The sequence below is a fragment of the Marmota flaviventris genome, chromosome 6 (genome assembly GCF_047511675.1).
Source record: "Marmota flaviventris isolate mMarFla1 chromosome 6, mMarFla1.hap1, whole genome shotgun sequence".
NCBI classification, from domain to species: domain Eukaryota; kingdom Metazoa; phylum Chordata; class Mammalia; order Rodentia; family Sciuridae; genus Marmota; species Marmota flaviventris.
The window spans coordinates 51,579,161-51,593,303 of NC_092503.1; the positions used below are offsets into that span (position 1 = coordinate 51,579,161).

The following is a 14,143-nucleotide window of genomic DNA, read 5'->3' on the forward strand; positions in this document are numbered from 1 at the left end:
ACAGGAAAAGGGGGCAAGTTTCAGATGACTCATCATTTAACCTTGGTATCATCCTCACTACCCCCACACAAATTGCCTTCAGATTGTAAATGGGAATGCACCTGAATTTCTAGGTTAATTGGGAAAGACACTGAAAATACAAATACATGTATATGTCCATGGCCCACTAGCTGTCTCAAACCCATCATTTCTTCACGGTGTTCCAAAAGCCTCCAACTATTTACTATTATTGAAAACCAATTTTTATAGCTTTAGTACACAAATATTCTTATGTCATCTACTTCTATCAGTTATACCAGGGAATGCATCTAATAATAAAACTCTAAATCCTTCTAATTTGCTACTTACCTAATAGAAAGATTCAGTATTTTGTATTCTTCAGGAAGAATTTAGAGTTAATGAAACTAGAAGTTATAAATAAAGTTATAAAGTTTATTTTATTTGTAAAAGAACAACTGATAAATATATCTTATACAAACTTGGAACTAAACTTCTAGAAAATTTTCTTTATATACACATTTCTACACAATGGGTTGGCTGCTTTTAAGCATGATATACACTGATTCATTTTTACTTGGAAAATTTTCAATATGTAATTTGGATAGTACACAAATAATATTATTTCTATAAAAATTTCTACATGCATATTGATAATCACTAGTATTTTTCCACACAGATAACCTTCTTTAACATAGAATTTTTACTTAAGTTGTAACCATATTGTCAGAGCAAGATACAATAAGACAACATTTCCATAAATGTGGAATGTATCACTACTATATAATGAAGTAGAGAAGAATTTACATTTTTGAACTAACCACAGTTACCCCATATTCATTAGTAAAACTAATAGCAGTAATGCTGCTTGGGCTACATAGAATGGCTGCTTATTTATTCTTCCTTATGGTATATTACTTGTAGAAGTGAAAGATTATGCACAGTCTCATTTTACAAATGGTAAGATTTTTCTTTTCATTTACCAGATCTCAGTTTTCCATAAGTCTGAAAACTCGTTCTTCCCATGGTATGATTTTCTATGTTTCCGATCAAGAAGAGAATGACTTCATGACTCTATTCTTGGCCCATGGTCGCTTGGTTTTCATGTTTAATGTTGGCCACAAGAAACTGAAGATTAGAAGCCAGGAGAAATACAATGATGGATTATGGCATGATGTAAGTTGAAGGCAGAGAATAGCATTAATAGCAAATATACACCACTGTCTGAAAGATTGACTCTGATACTCCACCATTGGTCTCTAGAAATAACCTTTTAAAATTGTGCTGCTTTACACTCAGAGTTCAATTTCAAAAATGTATTAATTCCTTATAAAATTCTTAAATGTACTTTTTAAATACAGGCAAAGGATGAGTATAATTATTTTAACCAAAGACTCAGTAGCCAATATAAATGGAAGCTTGGTTTCTAATAATTTTTTATTTGAGTTTTTCCCACTGCCTAGAGGTTTCTAATTTCAATAATTATTATCGAATGTCTTTTATAGGCTAAGCTGTGGAAGATACTAAGTGAGTAAATCTATAAGTCAAACCACAGAGCGGGAACAAGATGCATTACATTTAGTTACAATAACTTTTAGAGAAGGAGCTGGTTAACTGGAAAGAGCCTCACATAGATCTCTGCTAAATATAATCTATTTTCAGAAATTAAGCCTGTAGCTTTAAATCATTCATTCTGTCTAGGGCTCAGAAAATATACAGATCACTTCCTCTAACATATGAAGTGCTGAAGCCAAGGTGAGCCAGAAAAATACACCCATGTATATATAAAGCAAGGACTGGAGACAATCCACAATAAAGACATATGATGTAAAACAAAACAGAATAAAATAAAGGATGAAGTTTCTGACATTCCAAAAACTAGATAGCCAGAAGTCTACTAAACAGAGGAAAAGATAAAACTCCTGACCTTCAGAGAAATGACCACCTTTTTATGAACTTTCTGCAGATTTCCCATGGTGTTTCAACTTCAGAGTTGGGAGCAGCTATAGAACAGCCTTTTCCTCCACCTTGGGATTTACCTAAGAAATGCTATTTTCTTTCTCTCTATCCAGGTGATATTTATTCGGGAAAAGAGCAGTGGTCGACTAATCATTGATGGTCTCCGAGTCCTAGAAGAAAGTCTTCCTCCTTCTGGAGCTGCCTGGAAAATCAAAGGTCCCATTTATTTGGGAGGAGTGGCTCCTGGAAGGGCTGTAAAGAACGTCCAGGTAAGCCATATGGAGCTAAGCCAAGCCATTGACCTTTAGGACTGGAAGGTCACTTCATCCAGGCCCCCATTTGACACACAAGGAAACTAGCATAGTTTTTTCCTAAAATTGTAGTTTTGCTGAAGTTGGAACTTCAAAGTGAGTATTGTCCCACAGGCAGTCTGTCCGCCTCAGGACAATACAAAGTTGGGAGTGACCTCTTGATTTTAAAATAGAGGTGAGATGAAAAGTTCCAGAGGTACAAATTATCATGAAAATCACAACTTATGGGGAATCTTATTTGTTTAGCAAGTACCTATATTTTTAATATAAAGAGATACCAAAAGTCATTCCATTATTGTAATATTCCATTATATTATTTTAAAACTGTTTCAGGACATTATGTAAACTATAATTTTATTATAGTTTATGTAAACTATAATTTTATTATAGTTTATGTAAACTATAATTTTATTTCTTAACACACATTCACATATGGAATTTGTAAATGTGTGAGGAATATGGGTACTCAGAAAAGAAGTGAGAAAATAAGCATTATTTTTATAGTTTAAAAATCAAAAATATTGCATCTCTAAAAAGTTGCTTACCAATAAAAGGACTACATTGAAGAACTAAATTTTAGTTAACATAAATTTGTAAAATGTAAAATTTTTCATAATTCCTATAAACTGATGTTATCAAATACAAAATTCCAGTCTCGAAAAACTAGTTAAAAAGCAACTCTCCAGAAAATTATTAATTGTTCAGATAGTTAAAATAATTAAGGAATTACTTGGTTTCTCTTAAGACTCAAACTCTCATTTTGCTTCCTCATGGGGCCTCTGTGAGTGTTGAGAAAACGGATTTTAAGAAATGTCTTCTTCTTTCAGATTAACTCGGTCTACAGTTTCAGTGGCTGTCTTAGCAATCTCCAGCTCAATGGGGCCTCCATCACCTCTGCTTCTCAGACATTTAGTGTGACCCCTTGTTTTGAAGGTCCAATGGAAACAGGAACTTATTTTTCAACAGAAGGAGGATATGTTGTTCTAGGTAACACGAATGCTGTGAATTGAATGTGGTTTACCTTCACCTAAACTCATGTTAATGCTTGATCTCCAATGGAACAGTGTTGAGAGATGTTGGGACATTTAAGAGATGGTTAGGTTGTTAAGAAAGATTAATGCTTTTCAGCCAGGCACAGTGGTGCACACCTGTAATCCCAGAAGCTCAGGAGGCTGAGGCAGGAGAATGGCAAGTTCAAAGCCAGCTTCAGCAATGTTGAGGTGCTAAGCCACTCAGTGAGACCCTGTCTTTAAATAAAATACAAAATAGGGCTGAGGATATGGCTCAGTAGCCAAGTATCCTTGAGTTTAATCCCCGGTACACACCCGCCACCAAAAAAAAAAAAAAAGATTAATCCTTTTCTCATGGGGTGAGTTCTCACCCTTCAGGGACTGAATTGGTTATGGTCAGTGGTTTGTTATACAGTCTAGCACCTCCCCTCCCTCACTGTCACCCTCTTGTATGCATATCCCTTCTACACAGGCATGCTTGCCCTTGCCTTTCCATTTCTACTATGTTCTGGAACCTTCCAGCCCCCAGAACTCTGAGTCAAATAAATCCCTTTTCTTTATAAATCATTCCATCTTAGGTATTCTGTTATAGCAACAGAAAATGGACTTGAAAACATGAATCATGGAATGCTTTTTCCTGGGGGTGGCTAAGAGGGAACATCAGGCTCAGAGTGAAAACTTAATGTGCCAAACTTGGGGCTGGAGATTAGACTAGACTCATTAATAGAGCACTTGCCTAGCACCACAAGACACAAGGTTCAATCCCTAGCACTGGCAAAAAAATTAAAAACTAAAATAAGGCGAAACTCCTCCAAAAAAAATAACCTCTTTTTCCAAGAACCACCATGTTCCCTTCCACTACGCTAAATCAAATATGCAATTCCTACTTGTTGCTCTACCTTCCCCAGGTTCTTCACACCTGCAATCTTCTCAAAGCTGGCCATCTTGACATCTTTAGAATTTCCTGTGCTGTTCCATGATCTGATCTGTATTGGCTCTTGGTTACCTTGCTCCTGAAAGTCTTCCCCTACTCCCTCTTAACATGAACCATTGTTCCCACTAAATAAAATTTCACTTTCTCCCTCTGCCCTGCAACACTAGTAGATGACACTATCCTTCAGATATCTTATTTCTGGATTTTTATTCTCCTAAGTCATTACTCTCTTGCTTATTCATTCAACGGTTTTTATTGTGTGCCCCCTCTATGGTAGTTGCCTTGCCAGAGGATGGAATATAATTGTTTTCACAATAAATAAAATCACAAACATTCCATAGAACAACCCCTGGGTGTGAGGAAGATACCAGAGTAGGTGCTGGGAATGAGGATAGAAGAAGATATAAAAGCACATGTCTCCTATTTCAAGGCACTCAGGTACTCTGTACATCCCCTGCAGCAAGTATGCTTTCTTAGACTACCACAATGTTCAAGAGAATAACCAGCATTTATCTTTCCTCTCCTTGTCTGGCTCCTAAGTTTTCTTTCCTTCCCTGTCCCACCTGCTTTACTCCTACTAAGATACACATTTCTTAGCCCTTCCCTGAATTTCAGTGAGAAATCTAAAGGTGTAGACAGCTTGAAATTCATAGCCAAACGCACAATTTATGTTCTTTCCATGAACATTAATAGCAGGAACATTATTAAAGTGATTTATAAAGAGACACATCAAGCAGACACTATTAAGATGCCCATGCGTTCAATGAGCATTTTGGAGTGAACAGTTATTCTTAATAAAAATTTTTTGTTCATCATAATAACAGCTCCTAAATACTTTTGCTGCTCTCATTCTCTCCTCTGAAAAGCTTTGCAGCACTGGCATAAGTTAGTTCTTTGTTTAAGAATTCTTTTAAAACACAGATCTGGTCAAGTCATCTCCCTTGATAAGTGACCACAAAATAAAAACAAACTTCCATCTTTGAGCATTGGAGCTCTTCCAGGTGTGGATCCCCACTCACCATGCCTGCTTCTGCCCTTACAGGGACTATCCAGCCACCCTGGGCTTCACTATGCTGTCCACATGTTCCATCCTCTGTAGCTGGGTCCAAGCTCCCTCCTCTGCCCAGATTGTCCTGTCCTCCTTCTCACTCCTGAAATAGTAAATGGTGCTGCTAGTTGGAATTCATTTCTCTTCCCCTGAACTTCCATAGCACATAGAGTATTTTTAGTGTGCTGGCCCCACCTCCATGCCCCACAACAAGAGTGATATGTTATTTATATTAGTCCCCTGAGTTTTATGTGGTGTTGGAAAATAGCCTTTTCTAATTACCTGTTGAGAAATGCAATGAATTTTTGAAACTAGATGCAAAAATATATAATTATAAAATCATGCCATAGTTACAAATTTTATTTTGCTGTTCTTGAGGCTTATAGTATTTCTCTCCACAGATGAGTCTTTCAACATTGGATTGAAGTTTGAAATTGCATTTGAAGTTCGTCCCAGAAGCAACTCTGGAACGCTTGTCCATGGCCACAGTGTCAATGGGGAGTACCTAAATGTCCACATGAAAAATGGGCAGGTAACATCTTTTTGAAAAATTTAACAGTCTGTCTCATTTAACCTTGCATTCTGATCTAAAGCAGATTTATTTCACATAATTATTTTATCTTATCAATCAATAAAAACCAGAAAGCTGTAACATAAAATTTAAATGTAGGAAACATTAGAATTCACATTGATATGTTGGGATTCATCTGATTAGAACAAAGTCAGGAAATTACGGCAAAGGTTTCAGGAAAAAAAGATCACCAATCACAGCACAGAGTTTTAACCAATGAATTGTCTTTTTTTTTTTTTTTTCAGCAAATTAAAGCAAAAAAAAAAAACCCAATTATCAAAATCAACAACACAAAAACATCTATCTTCCTGAATATCTATAAATGTTTATCAGATAATATACATCAAAGATACATGTATATATATCTAGACATATGTATTATTCTGTTACTATAAATTTTTAATTGTTACAATTAGACACTACTAAAATACTACTTATGAAGGTATTCAAATAAATATTAAGGAAAAGATATATTTATATTATGCCTCTCAAACTTAATGTAACTGATTTTTATTTGGATTCTAGTATATTTTATTAAACCGTATAAAAATAGAATTTCTCCAGACATGGTATTTACTACATGTCAGGGATTATTCAAGATGCTTTATATGGATTTACCTATTTAATCCTCCCAATATCTCTAGGCTGTAGGTAATATTATCACTCTTATTTTACAAAGAGAAAACCAATGCAGATAGTAAGTTAGATGGAAGTCAGGCAGTCTGGCTTCAAGGCCCATGATCTTCAACAATATTTTGAACTTCTTTGTATAACACATTCTATCTTGAGAAATTAAAGGAATTTATTCAATTGCATTTCCCATCATTCCTCTCTCCCCATCTTTTCTCCCTTGTGATTATTTTGCTGTCTCTCCATGGAGCACTCCCAGTTTAAACTATTTCTATTGCCTACCAAAGAGTGACCCCTTGTGTTCAAATTGCAAAGTTACTCATGTGTGGATATTTGTTAAGAGTATTGTTTCCTTGGGTAGATTTTTGTTAAAGTATTGCTTCAAGAAATTCAGTTTTACAATGACAAGGAGAAATTAAACTAAATTATATAAGTCACCTCTCTTTTGTAGGTCATAGTGAAAGTCAACAATGGCATCAGAGACTTTTCTACCTCAGTGACACCCAAGCAGAGTCTCTGTGATGGCAGATGGCACAGAATAACAGGTGAGAAAACATAGGTGTCCTGGGTTTCCTTTACAAAGATGAGCCTGCACACCCACCTGAGAAATGATGGCCTGGCAGAATTTATGTGATATGCATGACGATGACGGATGATAATCTAAATGTGACCAAGAGAAGTGTTATTATATTAAAATGTGTATATTGAATACACATGTGATTTGAAATAATAATGCTGCCAAAATAGTGGAGTTGTTTACATTATGAGTAACTTATGAAGCAAAAAAGTAACACAAAAGTATCCTAAATATTTTCCCTTTTGAAGGAAAATGTTAGTGATTGCTCAGTTAGACATTGTTAGACTTAATATATTGACATCTTACTGATATAGGAGAAAGTGTAGGGTTTTATTCTGGAATAAATAAAAGTCATTGTTGTGATAAATTATTCTCTTCATGTGAAAATTAATCACTCTAGTTCCATTTATGACCAGTCTTTGCCCAATATTTCACTGTATTTCAGTTATTAGAGATTCAAATGTGGTTCAGCTGGATGTTGACTCTGAAGTGAACCATGTGGTTGGACCCCTGAATCCAAAACCAGTTGATCACAGGGAGCCTGTGTTTGTTGGAGGTGTTCCAGGTAAGCATTGTTTAAAACAAATAAGTTTCCAAATAAAAAAATAGTAAGTTCTTATGATTTTCATTATGATATTAAGAAGTAAGCCATGTGTTTTCATAATTCACCTAATAACTCAAAGGATTTTATGTCCTCTAATAGGAAAAGCAAACAGAAAATTGTGATTTCTTATCCAAGAAGCACATAAGAATTGGTGTTATAGCCAATAGATATTACTCACATCCTGATGTATTTGCTTATTTTTTGTCTCCTTTTACATATCCTACATATACACAAACACACATTGAACCATTCTATTTTATCCCTAACACCAAAAAAAACCCCTCATTTTCTAATACTGCTCCAAGATCTGAAAACCTTGAGGATTAAAATTTTGCTATTAATTGTTCCTCTTCTATAAAAGGAAAAAATGTGGAGTACCCCACCCCACCCCATCCAGGATTAGTCTAAATTGTGAAAACAGCTGCAGACCATAAGTTATGTTGTTCTTGTTCCCTAGGAGAGGTTCCCAGCTGCAATTCTATAAACATAATCATTAGCATCACCTTGTCTTCTGCCAAGAATGGTATATAATCCAGGACAGTGATAAAAGGATACTTATACCACCCCCCCCCACACACACACACACAATCATTTTAAACCTCTAGAGCAGGGACCATATCCTTATGTTGAATGTGACTGTTGTTTTTACACATTTCACTACCTTGAAAAGACTGAAAGCTGTGAGGAATACTATATATATATATATATATATATATAATTTCTGCATCTGGAATTTGGTGGAGATTTTAATAGTCTCCTAACTAGATTATTTTAGATTTACCCACATCAAGACAGCCAAGAGAATGAAAAAGCATAGATCAAATAAAGCATCTCAACTTGGGTCCCCCAAAATAGTAGTAATTAAGTACTCCTCTCCTTTGTAATGCAAATATTTCAAAGGTCAGTTTTAACAATGATAGTAAATCAGGGATCAAAAGAAATACTTAAGACCCTCACAAAGCAACCTTTCCTTTCTTTCACTTCCCTACCCACCTCCCATTGCCATTCCCTAGTTCTGTTGTCCTGTTCCTGGCTTTGGTTCTGAAAGGAATTCAGCAAAGGTCTCTACTTCACTTCATGCAGATGGAGTGTGAAAAAATGTCTCACATCCTTCCTTATATTTCTGAGTATTGCTTCCTTCCTAAAAATTACAATGTAGTTTAAAATACTTCACAGGTTCCTAAGGGTCCACAGGATCAAATTCAGCATAACAAGCAAGGTCCCTGATCATCTGTCCCCACCTTCCACCTACCTCTGGGATCTCCCCATACCTTCTGGGACTTGAAGTTTCCTCAATTTTCAATGGTGCTCTCTTAGCTCCAGGCTTTTGCACAAGTACACAGGGCTACAGTTTCTGAAAAATATTGTTCTTTGTTTCTTCCTCTAGTACCTTTATAGAGAACAGCTTCTCCCACTCCCCCCCCCCTCAACCTAATCCCTTACTGACCTTTAGGATTCAGCTTGGGCTTTTATTTACACATGCCCATCTCCTGAGGATGTGTATGCATACCAGTGTTGTAGCATTATCACAAAATGCTGTCAAAGCTAAGCAGTACACCCCTTGCTGCCAAGGGCCATGACTTCACTCAACACAGAGCCTTATGGAGGGTCTAATAAGCACTGTGCTAGGCCCCCAGGATGTGGATAAAACAAGCATAGGCTTTCATCCTGGAAGTTACAGTATTTGTTCTTTCCTCTGTACCCCAAGTGCTTACCCATCATTCAAACAAATATTTCTCTTTGATTTTTTGTTGGTTTGTTTTTACAATCTGATCCTAGCATCCATCACACACTGCTTCCATTAAGCTCTACAGACTGGGTGGTCAAGATGTACCTAACATCAAATTCAGCCTGTCCAAAACATAATAGCAAATTTTAGCTAATGAGCCAACACACAAGAACTAGCAGGGTAGGGTGTTCTAACCACCAGCCCACTGCCACAATGCAGCTTTTAATTCTATCTAGGAAACATGCCAGCAAGCATAGAACAAAAGAAATTATAATTTAAGCTGAATGTAATTAATTATATCATTTTGAGCTATTCCATATTAATTCTATCGAAATCACATCAGAAACCAGGGCATTAATAAAACCCCTATGTGCCCTGAATTCTCTTGGAATCCCAGTCAGTCATACCACTCAGAACTCTGCTGACTCATTATTTCTACCACCAAAAAAATAATGAATAAAATTCATAATACTACTATACAAAAAGAGTCAGCTTCATTGTATGATAACTTAAAAATTAAAGTTGAAAATTAGAAAAAACTTTTAAGTTAATGGAGCCCACACATGGATCTAACCATTCACTTTTCTTTTATGAATTCTTCTTTATATAGTCATGGGAAATTGAAAATGTTCCCTCTTAAAAACATGCATTGACTTTATCAATCAATTACTTAGGGTCCTGAGGAACCTTTATGTCACTACTTACAATTAATTGTGTGGCATGTTATGCAAACCATAATTGCTTTATCAATTATTTTCTCCACATGATTTCTTCCATGAACCAAAGGGTGGAAAATGTGGGCAGAATCAAAACCCATGTTCTAAATATAGTCTACAATGTGGGCCAAAGCATTAGATGTTTCTACTCCTTATAATCTTTCCTATTCACTCATTTTTATTCTGATGAAATATAATAAGCAGACTTGAAGAAAATTTTTTTATACTAATCTTGAGGCAAATAAAGGGAACTGATCTCTCAGGCCCCTTCCAAATCTAAAACTCAATGATTATCATTCTAAATATGAAATGCTATTTCTGTGATTTATTTTCAGTACACAACTTCTGCACATTATAATTCTTCTTTGCTTAGAAAATTTATTACAGCTGCTTGATGTTTAATTTGCTGTCCTATTTTATGTTCTTTTCCAAGTTACTGATTTCTAAGTGTTTTCCATCTTTTATCTGTTACTGCTCACATAGTTGTTTGTACCTAAGAAGCTTTGACTAAATAGATTTTAATTTTGTGATACTTCTAAGCTCTCTAAATTGCTTTATATTGTATTGCTATCATCCCAACACATTTAACCATGTCTGTACAATTAATAAACATAGGCTTCTTCTATGTCTAATTAAGATAAGGAGAGAGAGTCCGCCTGGTATACCACAGGGCACCTGTGCTCACAAAAAGACTAGGCTAGTTATCACTACCCTATTTATAGTTCTTAAGCCCTGAACTCAGGAAAATTAAATTTTAGTTTATTTGAATTCATTATTTTCTCATTATATTTCATAAGCTTGGCAAAAAATAGCTCGAAGATGAAGAGTAATGAGATGAACTAACATTATGTCCCAAAGTAGTGTGGAATCTAAAATTTCTTTCCCCCTTCTCAACAAAGCAGAGAAAATAATTGAAGCCCAGGTGAAATTAACTCTAAAAAGCATAGGTAGATTATAAAAATTCACAGCTGAAGCTTTGTGTAAATGGTAAATTTTCACCTTGGAAGATAGCTACAATATACACAGAAATTTGATTATGGAAAGCCAGGCAAAACAATAAAATTACCATATGTTCATATTACTTCAGAAGCAGATGATGTTCCTGAGAATCAATCCTAACTATATTCCATTTTCAACATACAAATCATTTTGATGATGATGATCAATTATTATTTTTACCCTCTACCAGGAAGTTATAATTGGGCTTGGAATACCTCCATTGCAAATTTTGCTTTCTTTCTCTTTTCAGAGTCACTACTGACACCACGCTTGGCCCCCGGAAAACCCTTCACAGGCTGCATCCGCCACTTTGTGATTGATGGGCGCCCAGTGAGCTTCAGTAAAGCAGCCTTGGTCAGCGGTGCTGTGAGCATCAACTCTTGTCCAGCAGCCTGACACAACCAAGCACAGTTGCCCAGCATACAGAGTTCTTTAGAGCACTGAAATAAACATAGGGCCAGCCAGGAGGACTAGCAACTTCTCCTCCCGTGGAAGCTCTCATGGTTGAATGGGACTTAAATGAATTATCAGGGTATGGAGGCTTCTTCTCATTTGGATTCCTTCTTTGGACCCAAAATGTCTACAATGGACGATAATTGTATGGGTAGTAAACTTGTATTGAGAGCACACATAATTCCTGCTGGTGAAATGACTGTTCCTGTCTCTAATAAAACAGAAGGGATTCTAAATAAACACTGGCACACATTTTTAAAGTGAAGCTATATTCTCGGATTCATCATTTTTCTTTCAGGAAAGATAGCTTTCAATCTATACCAAAATATCTTTGTCCCATGCTATCATTTTATCTTAAAAAGATTTAATAATTTGTGTATAATCTAAAATTAGATGATAGATTTGCTTTTCTCCCTTTTACTTGATCTATAAACTTAAGACTATTTTAGTTTTATAGCTGCAAAATGGCAGTATAATTATTTCTAAATAAGAAAAAAAATTAAACTGATAATTCCTTACAAGAAAAATAAAATTACATGAAGGAAGGCTCATATATTATATTATTATTACTATTATTTTGTGTTGGTATTACCAAGGACATTCATTACAACAGAGATAACAAAAATTGTAAAATTCAACTCAAAAACATAAAAGTCCTTTTATTAAAAGTTTTTCTTCCACATGCCTGCAACACAACCAATCTTATTTCTAAAATTTTAGAATCTTTTTTCCTAAGCATCTTTGTTAATAAAGCCTAGAAAAAGAAAAACAAATTGAATAGCTGCTAGAATATTAAAAATACAGAAATTGGGATTAAAAAAAATTACATATGAAAGGATAAACAACTCTAAAGTCCGAATGAGAGAAGACAAGGCCCCACAATCAGTAAGACAGAGTATACATAAAAGGAATAATTATTGAGGGAAATGGGTATAAATATTTTGAGGAATTACCAAAGGGAGTAAAAAAAATCTCTTAGCTTGAAAGGAACACACACACACACACACACACACACACACACACACCTATTTATATTCCCCCACTAATTTTTATTTATTTTTTTTTCAATATCTATTTTTTTTTTAATTTTTTATTGTTGGCTGTTAAATTTTTAATCTCAGCTATATAAAGATAACTGACAATATTGATGAAAATAACTACATCTGTTCATAGAGGACTTACTGTCAGCTACCATGATAAGCTAAACTAAACTTGTTTCCGATGTTCATCATGTTAATCCTATATGAGACAACATTTGCAGCTCAGGTCACCAGTCCACTGACATTCAGCTAGATCTAAGGATCTAGGGTTCAAAACAAGGCTGCCTGCCTCCAGCAGCTGTATGACTGCCCCCTTACTTCCCTGCAAGAGGAAGGAAGAATGCTTCCCTTCTAAGGTAAAAGCAGCTTTTTTTTTCTTTTAGTTAAGCTAACATATCAGTACTTCACACAGTAAAAATATAGTGCTCATAGTCATTCTGACCAATTATTTGTAGCTCCTGTCAGTGTCCCTTCAAAATGAAGAGGCCCTTGGATACCCTTGTCTTGAAGAATATTTGGGCCTGTGTTCCCCCACTCCTCCTTTCATGGCCAAAACTCCCTGGACAAGAAGAGAATCATCCTGTGGCTTCCCAGTTAAGCCCATTTCATACACTAAGATATTTCTAAATGTAAACTTTCAGTTTTTCTTCCCATCTTGTTGCTATTATCATCATACATTATTTTTATGTTATCCTTCCTACTAATTTCCTTTAATCACCTATGTTTTAAAATGAGGAAATGGTTTATAAGTTTATATATTTTCCATTTCTTGTGCTATATCTATAGATCTAAATTTCTATCACCATTTTCTGTCTGAAAAACTTTTTTGAATCTTTTAGTACAGATCTACTAGGGATGAATTCTCTCAGCATTCATTTAGCTAAGTCTTGTCTATTTTCATTGTTGAAAGATACTGCAAACATATTGTCATCTTGAATATATGTTTTCTGATGAAAAGTGTGCTCTCATTATTTTTGTTCCTCTGGTCATTTACTAATCAATTATAAGATTCTCTTTTTAATTATGGTACATCACTGTTTTATTTTTTCCATGTTTCTTCTCCTAGAAAGGGGTTGGTTACGCTGCTTGGATCTCTTAGTTTATTCTTTTTATCATATTTGGAAAACTTGCGCATTATTTTTTCAAATATTTGTCTATCTTCCTCCTACCTCCTCCAGGGAAACTTTCTTATATACATGTTAAGAGTGCTTGATGATAAAACACAAGAATTCATGTGAAACAAAAATTTATGCTTTTTATTCATTCCTTTTTCTTCATATTCCATTTTGGATAACTTGAACAGCTATGTCTTTAAGTTCATTAGTATTTTATTTCCCATTATTCTAGTGTTTTAATTCTATTCAGTGTGTATTTTTTATTTCAGATATTTTCATTTTCTAGTTCTACTTAGGTCTTTTAAAAACCTTCCTTTTCTCTCTTCATCATTGCAATTATTTCACATCTACTCAAATATATATGAGTATATTTATGGTATTTTGTATATTAAAGCTATCATTTATCATTCTATTTTTCTACTGAATGAAGCTTTTCATGACTATGGATTA

The 14,143-nt window shown here is 34.9% G+C and overlaps 1 protein-coding gene across 2 annotated transcripts in view; it reads left to right on the forward strand.

The window, feature by feature from the left end:
- Lama4 (laminin subunit alpha 4) overlaps positions 1-11,803 on the forward strand; it is a 134,345-nt gene extending 122,542 nt beyond the window's left edge. For both annotated transcript variants that reach the window (XM_027928236.2, XM_071613104.1), the window contains exons 32-38: positions 984-1,173; positions 2,070-2,225; positions 3,095-3,254; positions 5,661-5,791; positions 6,912-7,005; positions 7,483-7,602; positions 11,336-11,803. In XM_027928236.2, the coding sequence (XP_027784037.1) occupies positions 984-1,173; positions 2,070-2,225; positions 3,095-3,254; positions 5,661-5,791; positions 6,912-7,005; positions 7,483-7,602; positions 11,336-11,481 (997 nt within the window). In that variant the 3' untranslated portion in view covers positions 11,482-11,803. The remainder of the gene's footprint in view (positions 1-983; positions 1,174-2,069; positions 2,226-3,094; positions 3,255-5,660; positions 5,792-6,911; positions 7,006-7,482; positions 7,603-11,335) is intronic.
- Positions 11,804-14,143: the final 2,340 nt, after the last annotated feature.